We start from the raw sequence: 12,962 nt of genomic DNA on the forward strand, positions 1-12,962 counted from the left end.
TGAGCAAGTCATTTCCTTTCCAGGCCTATTTCCTAAGAGAGTTATTATGAATATCAAACGATATTGTGTACGTAAATGCAGTGTCAGACATACATTAAGAATTTAACAAATGTGAGCTGTTTTTACTCTCTGGGAAGAGGACTGTCAGGAGCAAACGAAATTCTATCTAATTAAAAGGCTCTGCATGTGTATTTAAAACTCTGTTCACATCCAAGGCATTGTTATTTGTACTGTAAACTGCCAAGACATACAAGGAACAAGAAACCGAATGGAGTCAGAGGCTCCCACTAGAGAGAAGGGAAAGGCAGAGAAGGGAGCTCAGGAGCTCGAGTGGTTTGGATTAGCGACAGGAACGAGAATAGAGAGGTGGGACAGAAAAAAACAGTTTAAGAGACACCGGAGAATAAATTCACTATTTCCACCCCCCCCCCTTTCTTTTATGACGGCCTAGACCATTTCATCCAACTTCCCAGCCCCCCATATCCCTAGACATTTATTTACTGTACCTTCTTCACTGAGAGCCTTATCCATTCCCCTCCCCTTCTAGTTGTCGTGAACTTCCAACTCTCGGCTTCAACACTCACTCCCTTTAACTGTTTTTACCGAGCTTCCCTATATTCTCCCCTCCGCCAAAGGGGAAATGAAGCTGGACGCACCGCACGGCATCCTAGGAAATGTGGTCTCTCAGACTCTTTTGCAGAGTAGGGAAGACGACAAAAAAGGTCCAGTTAAAACTACAATTCCCGGCGGGCAGCGCGAGTCACCATCTTCCTGTCTGCCCCCCTTCCTAGTGCCGTCCTCTTCCTCCTCTCCGCAGGGGCTAAGCTGCTTGGCCTCACGGTATTTGGAGTTCTTCCTAGACCAAAGATCCTAGCACTGGAAGGCGAGCATAGAGGCTGAAGGACTCCAATTCCCAGAGGGCCGAGCGGAAGTTGCGCCTGCGCACTCCTAGTGAGGGCGTGTATGTCTGTGTGTCTGAGGGAGAGAGAGCGAGAGTGAGTGAGTGTGAGTGCGGGGTGGGGTGGTGGCCGTTACGTTCGGGGTAACGGCTACGGCAGTGGAGAAGTAAGAAGAGAAACAACGTCCGGCGCTTCCGCCTTCGCTTAGGAGGAGGAGGAGCCGGCAAGGAAAAGAAAGTGATTCGCCCTGGGCTTGGCCTAGACGGGTCGGTAAGGTCTGGGCTATGAGCCTTTGAGGGTCGCCTGGGACGCGGAGCGAGACACGAGAGTCGAGAGCTATGTCTCAGCCGCCGCCGCCGCCTCCGCTGCCGCCGCCACCTCCTCCCCCTGAAGCTCCGCAGACTCCGCCGTCCCTGGCGGCGGCGGCGGCTGCTGCTCCGGGGGGGCTCTCGAAGCGGAGAGACCGGAGAATCCTTTCCGGGAGCTGCCCGGATCCAAAGTGCCAGGCGCGTTTGTTCTTCCCGGCCTCTGGTTCTGTCAGCATCGAGTGTACCGAGTGCGGACAGCGGCACGAGCAGCAACAGCTGCTGGGGGTGGAGGAGGTGACCGACCCGGACGTAGTGCTGCACAACCTACTGCGGAACGCGCTGCTTGGCGTGACGGGGGCACCCAAGAAGAACACGGAACTGGTAAAGGTGATGGGCCTGTCCAACTACCACTGCAAATTGTTGTCGCCCATATTAGCTCGCTATGGAATGGACAAACAAACAGGCCGGGCCAAGCTTCTCCGGGACATGAACCAGGGCGAACTGTTCGACTGCTCTTTACTGGGTGACCGCGCCTTCCTCATAGAACCAGAGCATGTTAACACGGTGGGCTACGGCAAGGACCGCTCGGGAAGCCTCTTATATTTGCATGACACTCTTGAGGACATCAAGCGGGCCAATAAAAGTCAGGAATGCCTCATTCCAGTGCATGTGGACGGGGATGGACACTGCCTGGTGCATGCTGTGTCTCGGGCTCTAGTAGGCCGGGAGCTCTTCTGGCATGCCTTGAGAGAGAATCTTAAACAACACTTTCAGGAGCACCTGGCCCAATATCAGGCCCTGTTCCATGACTTCATTGATGCTGCTGAGTGGGAGGACATTATCAATGAATGTGACCCTCTGTTTGTACCACCTGAGGGTGTTCCCTTGGGCCTGAGGAATATCCACATATTTGGCCTTGCCAATGTGTTACATCGTCCTATTATTCTATTAGATTCCCTCAGTGGCATGAGAAGCTCTGGTGATTATTCAGCCACCTTTCTGCCTGGGCTCATCCCTGCAGAGAAGTGCACTGGGAGAGATGGTCATTTGAATAAACCAATCTGTATTGCATGGAGTAGCTCTGGTAGAAACCATTATATCCCCTTGGTAGGCATAAAAGGGGCTGCCTTGCCCAAACTGCCTATGAATTTGCTTCCTAAAGCGTGGGGTGTGCCTCAGGACCTTATCAAAAAGTACATCAAACTTGAGGAGGATGGTGGTTGTGTTATTGGAGGAGACAGAAGTTTGCAAGATAAATACTTGCTTAGGCTTGTTGCTGCTATGGAAGAAGTCTTTATGGACAAACATGGTATCCATCCTAGTTTGGTTGCTGATGTCCATCAATATTTCTACAGAAGGACTGGGGTGATAGGAGTTCAGCCTGAAGAAGTCACAGCAGCTGCTAAAAAAGCAGTAATGGATAATCGCCTTCACAAATGTTTGCTCTGTGGTGCCCTTTCTGAACTTCATGTTCCTCCAGAGTGGTTGGCTCCAGGAGGGAAACTGTATAACCTGGCAAAAAGTACTCATGGACAGCTGAGGCCTGACAAAAATTATAGCTTTCCCTTGAACAATCTGGTTTGCTCATATGATCCAATGAAAGATGTTCTGGTACCAGACTATGGATTGAGTAACCTAACAGCTTGTAATTGGTGCCATGGCACATCTGTGCGAAGGGTCAGAGGAGATGGGTCTATTGTGTATTTGGATGGAGACAGAACTAATTCTAAGTCCACTGGTGGCAAATGTGGTTGTGGATTCAAACACTTTTGGGATGGTAAAGAGTATGACAATCTACCAGAAGCTTTCCCTATTACTTTGGAATGGGGTGGAAGAGTGGTCAGAGAAACAGTATATTGGTTCCAGTATGAAAGTGATTCATCTTTGAATAGTAATGTTTATGATGTTGCAATGAAACTTGTTACCAAGCACTTTCCAGGTGAATTTGGGAGTGAGATCCTAGTTCAGAAAGTTGTCCACACCATATTGCATCAGACTGCCAAAAAGAATCCTGATGATTATACTCCTGTAAATATAGATGGTGCTCATGCCCAAAGAGTTGGAGATGTGCAAGGACAAGAATCAGAGTCTCAGCTCCCAACTAAGATTATTCTTACTGGACAGAAAACAAAAACTTTGCACAAGGAGGAGTTAAACATGAGTAAAACTGAAAGAACTATTCAACAGAATATTACGGAACAGGCTTCTGTAATGCAGAAACGGAAAACAGAGAAGTTAAAACAAGAACAAAAAGGGCAGCCCAGGACTGTTTCTCCCAGTACCATTCGTGATGGTCCATCGTCTGCACCTGCTACTCCTACCAAGGCTCCCTATTCACCTACAACTTCTAAGGAGAAGAAGATCCGAATAACAACTAATGATGGACGACAGTCTATGGTTACTCTTAAGTCTTCAACAACCTTTTTTGAACTTCAGGAAAGTATAGCCAGAGAATTCAACATTCCTCCATATTTACAGTGTATTCGATATGGTTTTCCTCCTAAAGAGTTAATACCACCACAGGCAGGAATGGAAAAGGAGCCAGTTCCTTTACAGCATGGTGACAGAATTACAATAGAGATTTTAAAAAGTAAAGCTGAAGGTGGTCAGTCTGCTGCAGCACACTCAGCTCACACTGTGAAACAAGAAGATATTGCTGTTACTGGTAAATTGTCATCTAAGGAACTTCAGGAGCAAGCTGACAAAGAAATGTACTCCTTGTGTCTTCTAGCAACATTAATGGGTAAGATCAATTTAACTCGGTATATCTTAATTGTGAATATAATACACTGAGTTTTTCTGTGTATTTTTTTTCTTTGGGGGGGAAAAGTCTGTGGTTATTGCAAATATTTGATTATATAATTTTAGAGAAATTTTTTTTTTTTACTGTTTTGGCAATTAATAGATGTTAATATGGTTATTGAGTAACTATTAGGAAAACTTAACCTGAAAGTGAAAGTAGTCCCTCAACTGTCACCAGATTATTTAAATATATCTTATTCTTGCAATTGTTTTTTTTAACTGTACTATATCTGTTTAAAGCCTTTTTATTTTTATTTTTTTCTAGGCTGTATTGAGCCTGCCACCTCGCCCCTTTTTCATTTATTTTTAAATTTTATTTTCCTGCATGTCATGTGATTTCAGGACTTCCTGTTTGATGAATTGCAGTTTCTGGTGTTTATATTCTCACTGCACTCTCTTCCATTTCATGTTCTCCCTTTCCCAGTTCATCACACTTTTATTTGTTCACTAGGTTTTGTATTTAAGTAATTTCACTGCTCAGTGGATCTTTGCCATTGATTGTAATGAACTGTTATATAGCTCATGAGAAACATAAGAAATAGAGGGAGATGGTAATGGAGTTAAGAAGTATTTCTTTTTAATAATTTACAAATTAAAGGAAAATATAAACTAAATATGTAATTTAAAGCTTTAGATGATTTGGGATGCAGCCCAATGGTGCACTTTTTATGGTATCTTTATTTGCTTAATCTTTGTTCTTAAATCACTGTTAACGTGCTTTACTGAGTCTTAAAGTATGAATTAAAATTTAAATATGTTAGATATTGGAAGGGCCTTAGTTTTACTGAGATTAGTGCTTTCAACTGGAAAATTGATCTGGATTTTTATTGTTTTTTGAGAGTACTAAATAGCAATGAATGGAGCCCTGACCTACCAAAATGAATATTATTTATTCCTGGTTTATTTGGAGGCCTACCAGTTAACAGGAGATCTAAAAAGCCTGCACAAATTTCTAGCTTGATATTGCTGATTTTAGTTGGGCAGACATAGTAATTGGGGGATATGTCAGGAACTGTAGGCACTGTACATATTTCTATCTATCAGAGTTTTTGGTTTCTTAGAGAATGAATGGGGTAGAGGAAAGATTGTGTGATGTTTCAAGTCAGAAAGACCTACAATTCAAATCTTGGCTGTACTGCTTATTATAATAACCTAGTGATTTCAGGGAAACTACTTAACTCCCCAGTAGTAAAGTTGCCTCCTCAGTGCAAAATACCCTTTGTGGTTGGTATGTAAGGGTAACAGTAAAGTATTCCTAGAACTCCAAAAATTAAATAATATTCTCACAGAATGGGTAAAATTAGATACATGCAGAGAGCACTTTAAAAGATCAGCAATCTCCCGGATCAAAAATAGGAAAGAGAAGATCTTCCTCAGTAGAAGATGAACTCTTGAGGATGTGGCTCATATCTTCTCTAACCTTGTATGCTCAGCACCTGGTATAGTGCTCAGCAGGTAGCAGGCACTTTGAAATGTTTTTTGATTGAATTAAATAGATGACATTAACATATCTAAAGAAAGGCTGTATCTGCAGAAATGGAATGGATAGTCAGTCAGCATTGAACATTGAAAAAGTCTGAAAAGCAGAATTTGACAATGTTTATACACTGCTGTACAAAGGAAAAAGATACATCATCTGAGATTCATGAAAATTCTGGTAGCTAGAAAGGTAATCTCTGTTGAGGGGCGGAAATATTTGATCAGTCCTGACCATGGCCTGGCTTAAATATCTCTATCCCTTTACCTGATTCCATGTTCACCAAGCATCTATTCTTATTGCTCATTTGGCTTCCTGGTAATAAGTGTTGATGTATAGGTGAGAGTGCAGATAAGGATTATTATGTTCACTTGCAAGGCTGTGTTCTCCAATGTGGATTAATAAATTGACATGAGTAGGATTATGGTCAGTAATCTTAAAACTTTGAATGACATGATAATATATTTCATCATGAAAATTAGTAAAATATAATTCTGGTTTATAATTAGATACTTTTTGAATTTGGTTTGAGGTTCTTGGGCATGAATATCTGAGAACTAGACTATGGACTGCAGTACATTCATCAAGATAATATCTTTCTATTCTGGTCTCTTCCCTCTTCTCATCGCATACAACATTTACGTTGCTGCCCCTACAAACACAAATTTCTTTAAATCTTCAACTGCCACTGCCAACACAAAATTTGAGTGTAAAAGAGTGTTTTGCTAATTTTACAATAGCAACTCTTGAGAGACTTTCTGCTTTAAATTGAAGTACTAAGACAGTGCCTGACCTGTATTTTATTAGTTTTCTCCCTCTAACTCTGTTATAATTGTATTTGAATAATATAGAAAATATTCAAATAAAAAGTAATGTGTTTATAAAAATGTCAATTTGGGGATAGTTATAGACACAACCATATGTAAAGAGTGCTAGGGAACTACTGATGTTTAGATTGGAGAGGGCTGGAAAATGACAGGGCTTGTTTAGATTTCAAATTGTAGAAATTTACTTTGTGAATTACCAAATGTAAGCTAAGGTGCTGCTATGTTAGTTTAGAAAATAGCTCATCAAGCGTTATGCTGTTCAAATAGTTGGCTCTTTCTCATTTAAATTTAGGCTTAAATACTGCCTTCTAAGAGTTTGAGAGACCTGTGCTAACCATTCTAAGTAGTTCTCCCTCTCTTATTGTACTGTGTTCGTTTCCCTCACAGCACGTATCATAACTTTTAATGATCTTATTTGTTGGTTTAATTATTTGTTTGCCTCCCCCACTATATTAGAAAGTCCACAAAGCCAGAAACTAGCCCATTTTATTCAATAATGAACACCTTATCAGCTAGTACAGGGCCTGGCACATAGTAGGTACAAAGTAAATGCTTGTTGAATGAATGCATGCACATTATTTCAGCAAAATTGGTGTATCTATCAGCTTGAGACTATGCTGAGGGTACACAGATGGCAGAGATTCAGTCCCTGCCCTCCATAAACTTACCTGCTGGATCTCAACTGAGGGAGTTCCATACTTCTATGGCTTTCGTCAACGCATCTCCAGCTTTCTTTTCTACATACATAAAAATTATAAAACCCTCAAATATGACCAATGTAGTATTTTTGAAAACTCATTTGATTAAGAATCAAATACATAAATAGGGGATTGTATATATTCACTAAATAGGCTGACTGCATGATAGCCAGGGACATGTGTTTTTCCTTTCGTTTTTAAGCAGAGTAGTCATTAAGTGGAATTTGTCTATTATTTATATCAACAAAACAATAAGTAGGTACATTAATATTTTGCTTAGTAGAAACCATTCATAGAACCTGGTCACTTGAGGTCTTATGATGGTATAAAATGGAATAACAGTATCCTACCTGTAATATTTCACGTTTTAGTCTCTTTTATGCAGACCACTAGAGGTAATTGAACTTATTTTTTTGCAGACAATCATCTTCATTATTTATATAATACTTGAAAGACTCTAACTCTGGCTTTGCAAAGTATGTTATTAAAATTTCTTGTAGACCAGTTATTTGTGCGTTTTCTTTTGTGGTAGATAGGTTGTACATTATCCACCGTAAATACTAGGCTGATTTCTTTTTTCTTAGTACTGTATTTTGTTAAGTTTCTTGTTTTTCTTTGTTTTCCCAGAGGCAAAGACATTTAGGTAAAGAACAGAATCTGACAGTTTGGAGTTCCTTAAATGAAATTAGGTTACCAACCTTTCTCAGGAGTTGAGAAACCTGTTTGATTTTGATATGTTTTACTGAAAGAAGTGTGTGACTTTTTAATATGTATTTTTTAAATACACAATATTTTCATAATACCTCTTGATATTGTAAATGCCTTAGGATTTTCCAGAATAACACTTGGGATTCAGACGCCTTTTTTTAAGATGATGTTGAATTTGAACATTATTATTGCATCTTGATTTTTTTTCTTCAAGTGTTGAGTGGACAGTTTCAAATCTAGATAGTACTTATGCATATTTTTATATGCCTTCTGATAGCCCTTCTATTGATTTATGTGTAGCATATTTGTAATGGGGGAACAGTTATAAAGTTCAATTAAAAAATAATGCATGTAGATGTATCTTAAGATAAATGTGTATGTTGTAAGTGGTGATTTTTTTATAGTCATACTTTGAAGCTTAAGTTAAATATTAATTCTATTTCTTTCTATACACAACTATAATACTTTGATATGTTTTATTTTTATTAATATTTTTTCAATTACAAGGTATTTTTAAAAATTCAAGGAATTCCAATAAGCATAAAGTAAAATATGGTAGTTCTCCCTAACATTTGCAATTCCCAGAGAAAGTTGTTAGTAGTAAATTGGGTTGTAACCTTTCAGACTATGTGTGTATGTATATGTATACATAGTTGGGTTTGTATGCATGTATATGTATGATGAAAATATTCTTTAATATTGATGGTGACACTAAAAGTTGCATGGCTGGATACATTTAAGGGGACTGAGTATAAAGTGAGAAACAGGTATGCCTTTCTTAGAAACCATTTTGACTATCAATAGAGTAGACAAATTTTTAGATGGGAGGATCACAGAAACGGTAGAGAGATGGCAACAATTCTTTCAGCAAATGAATACCTTTGGAAGTCTCTCTGGCAGAAACAGTCCTGTGTTCGTACTTTAAATTTGGAACTATTTAAATTATTTAAGAGTTTGGAATTGTTTATTTAAATTTTAAATTTAGATTAATCTTAAATACTTTAAAATTGATTTTATTGTCATAGATACTTGAGTTCAGAGTTATTAATAGTTGTAAGCATTTCTTTTGGGGCTTTAAAAATATATTTCCTATAGATGTTGGAGTTTTAAGTTTATTCCCTCGCTTCATAAATTGCAAAGTAGAAACTTACAAATTGCCTTTTCATTTATATTTGTTTATTTATTTTTTGAGACAGGGTCTCTGTCACCCAGGCTGGAATGCAGTGGTACTCTCACAACTCACTGGAGCCTGCAACTTGGCTCAAGGGATCCTCGGGCCTAAGTCTCCTGAATAACTGGGGCTACAGGTGCATGCCACCATGCCCAGCGTTTCTGTTGTTGAGACAGGGTCTCGCTCTGTTGCCGGGACTAGAGTGCAGTGGCATCATCATAGCTCACTGCAACCTCAAAGTTATGGGCTCAAGCAGTCTTCCTGGCCTCAGCCTCTCAAATAGCTGGGACTACAGGCACGCACCACCACACCTGCTTAATTTTTTCTATTTTTTGTAGAGATGGGGGTCTCCCTACGTTGCTCAGGCTGGTCTCGAACTCCTGGCCTCAAGTGATCCTCTGGCCTCAGCCTCCCAAACTGCTAGGAGTACAGGCGTGAGCCACTGTGCCTGGCCCAACTTGCCTTTTTAAATACTTAAAGTTAGAAAATGGGAGTAATGACTTTTTTAAACTCATGTTTAACCCAATGATTTTATTACTAGAAAAAGTTAGAAAAATGTATTTTTAGAAGTGATTCATTTTAATATACATTTTAAAAATTAAAAATTACTTCATATCAAATGGAAAAAAATTAGATAAAAGAAAAACTGTCTGTAATACCACTGCCATATATGCCACTGTTGAGGTAGAAGAATGTAAGGCTATGAGGAGGAAGGATTTGTGGAGGAAAGGTTGTGAACAGAGGTTATCTGTGGTAGTTTAGACTTTTTTCTACATTTATATACACAGTACATTGAATAGAAGTATTTTACTGTTGTGCTATGAAGAAACAGTTGAATTACAAGTCAAGTTAATTGGAGACTAACAAAAATATGAATTAACATACTATTAGCTATAGGCTTTACCAGGCTATTTCTATTCTCCAAGAGTTTGCTTTCTAATGAAATGGTAGAAAACTAATTCTTTCCTTTTGTTTTTGCTATGATTTTGTTTTATTAGATTCTTGAAGAGAAAACAGATTGTACCGTTAGTTATATTTTATAGATACAACATTGAAGAACAGTTATCATCATGCTGCTTCTATTAAGTTTTTTCTGGACTACTTTTGGATATTGTTTAAAAGGCAAAACCTATTTATAATATTTATTCTATAAATTCATTCAGCTAATACTAAGAGTACTACTGTCTGTTTAGCACTGTGCCTGGGAATAGAAATTCAGATAGGCCACTGACCTTTCCTTAAATCTAAAAAGCTTCTAGTTTAGAAGGAGAAACAGAAAAGTAAACTAAATTAACTCGCAGTATGATAAGGTCTGTGGTATTCATCATATACATAGGAGCATCAAGGAAGGTACCTACGTAACCACCACTCTGAAGAATCCTGGAGGAAGTAACACCTAAACTGAGTTTTAAAGAATATATAGCAAGTATTGTCCTTTAGGGAATGGGAGCAGTTTGGTGGTGTTGCTCTGTACAAATAAAGGCAAGGTATGTGAGGTAAGAGAGGCAGGCAAGGACCAACTCATAGAATGCCTTATATCCCATGAAAAAGGAACTTGGCCTTTGCCATATGGTTTTGGGGAACCATTATAGGTTTAATTCTAAAGGCTATATGGAGGAAGGATTTGGTGAGGACACCAGTTGTGAGGCAGTGGCAGTAGTCCAGGCAGGAGACAGGCCTGATCCAGGGCAGTAGTAGGAGGGATGGAGAGAACTGCAGGGGAGGGCCATATGAGACTGGTGGGGGACTTGTGCAAAGTGTCACAACCCCTGCTTCCTGATCTCATTCTTTGCTTTATTTCTGTTACCAGCAAACATTGGGGATATTTGTATACCAAAGGGAATAATTCACCTGTTTTTTCCTTCAACCAGTTGTTGATACTATGAATTTCTATAAGAAAAGACTGGATAGTTCTGTCAAATTTGTTGTAACACAGTTTGACCTTTAATAGAGGTTTAATATCAATGGAAGTGGTATAAGCTTTGGAATAATACACAGAATTCAAATCCTGGCTCTGCTACTCTGTGTGATCTTGAGAGTTATTTAAGCTCTCTGAGCTTACTTCCTTTATCTGTAGAGCTTAGTTGTCATGAGTAAATGAAACTGTGTAAAGGGCCCACTCAGATTTTGGTAGATTGTAGAGGCTTAGATGGTGTTTATCTTTCTCCTAAAGCAGGAGAACATTGGGGCCATATTGCTCTGAAGTGGGTGAAAATCAGTTCTTGGGGGAAGGAGGGTGAAAATCTAACTCTAGTTAATGTATAAAACTAAGATATATGTGTAGTACATAAACAGATACATAGAATGTGTTATTCAGATGTCATGGGGGGCTGGGGAGGATTAGGAAAATAATGTCTAAAATGGCTCCTAATGGGGAGATAATGAAAACAAGGTTAACAAACACTGCAGTAGAGTAAGCGATCTGTATGCTTAAACAGGAATAGTCAGGTATGTAAAGTACTAAGAAATGTGATTTTGTTATTATTCTTATTCAGGTGGTCAATTCTGAGGAGTTCACTATTTTGGCATCTGATCAGATTTTTTTTTTAAGCCTAGTCAAATGCAGTAGTGAGAGGGGAGGGCGCAGAGTAGAACAGGAGTTCTATCCATCTGTAACTGACTGTGAACAGTTGGTTGAGATCTTTGGACTAGGTCAGCTTAGATTCTTACCAAAAAAATTAAGTGCTACTATGTAATTTTTTGATATATCTTCCAAATAAATGCTATCCTAAAATATTTTAAAAAATACTAAGTACATTTAGGATAACACTGACAATAACTAAATGAACGATTATCACCATAGAAATAATTTATCCAAATGAAGTTTAATGATCATTTCAGCAATCAGAGCTTCTATTGGGAGATAAGATTTCTGTATTTTGTGTCTGTGTGTCCATGCGTGTGTGTGTGCATGTCAAAAAGAAAAAAATTTTAAAATAGATTTATGTATTTGGGAACTCACTAATATTCAGAATTTTAAATTAAACTTGTGTGTGCCCATCCTTAAATATAGCCATTCTAGTAGTATTGCATCATTAGTAAATAAAGTATTTATGTGTAAGCATATGTTCTGGTTAACTGTAACTTTAAGTGCCGAGGCTTTTTATATGTGTATACTTTAAACTGGTATACTAAGGATAACTTTAGCTAACTCCTGCACAAATTCATGTTCCTGTTTATGAATGTGAGATGGGATTAGAACTCTGAGAGAGCGTAGGTACATAGTGATTAATTAGCATCATCAGTCACCGCTATTCAGAGCTCAGGTCCAACAGTATAATCTTCTAGTAGGAAAGACAAAAGTTAACCTTTTTTGCCCGGGTGCGGTGGCTCACGCCTGTAATCCTAGCACTCTGGGAGGCTGAGGTGGGTGGATCGCTCGAGGTCAGGAGTTCGAGACCAGCCTGAGCAAGAGTGAGACCCCGTCTCTACTAAAAATAGAAAGAAATTATCTGGCCAACTAAAAATATATATAGAAAAAATTAGCCGGGCATGGTGGCGCATGCCTGTAGTCCCAGCTACTCGGGAGGCTGAGGCAGGAGGATCGCTTAAGCCCAGGAGTTTGAGGTTGCTGTGAGCTAGGCTGACGCCACGGCACTCACTCTAGCCCGGGCAACAGAGCTAGACTCTGTCTCAAAAAAAAAAAAAAAAGTTAACCTTTTCTTTTTGTTTTTTTAACGAAAAAACTTCCTGATTATAAAAATAGTACATACACATTCATGGGTTAGAAAATAAAATATAAAGAAGCAAATAAAAACATGTTCCACAAACCAAAAGTAGTGTTTATGTTTCATCCATTTGTTATTGACTTCTTCAACAATGATTATCATTCTTAATTTTTTATTTGAAACTTCTTGTTGAAATAGGCATTGTCAAAAGATGTTTTTGAAAAAATGGTTTGTGAAATGGTGATTTGCTTGTGGATAGTTTGTGGTCTTCTAAAGGTTATTCTGAATCTCTTCAACAAGTCATTTCCCCCTAAATTTCTATTTTAAAAAAGTCAACTTTAGAACAACAAAATACAACATTAATTACTTATATTCAGTCTGCCTATTTATTTTTCTCCCTAGCT

The 12,962-nt window shown here is 38.8% G+C and overlaps 1 protein-coding gene across 1 annotated transcript in view; it reads left to right on the forward strand.

Annotated features, from left to right (window-relative positions):
* The first annotated feature begins 962 nt into the window (after window positions 1–962).
* VCPIP1 (valosin containing protein interacting protein 1) overlaps window positions 963–12,962 on the forward strand; it is a 28,461-nt gene continuing 16,461 nt past the window's right edge. The window contains exon 1 of the mRNA XM_045560567.1: window positions 963–3,950. Coding sequence (XP_045416523.1) covers window positions 1,238–3,950 — 2,713 coding nt within the window. The 5' untranslated portion in view covers window positions 963–1,237. The remainder of the gene's footprint in view (window positions 3,951–12,962) is intronic.

This window comes from Lemur catta, chromosome 9 (genome assembly GCF_020740605.2).
Source record: "Lemur catta isolate mLemCat1 chromosome 9, mLemCat1.pri, whole genome shotgun sequence".
Lineage (NCBI taxonomy): Eukaryota > Metazoa > Chordata > Mammalia > Primates > Lemuridae > Lemur > Lemur catta.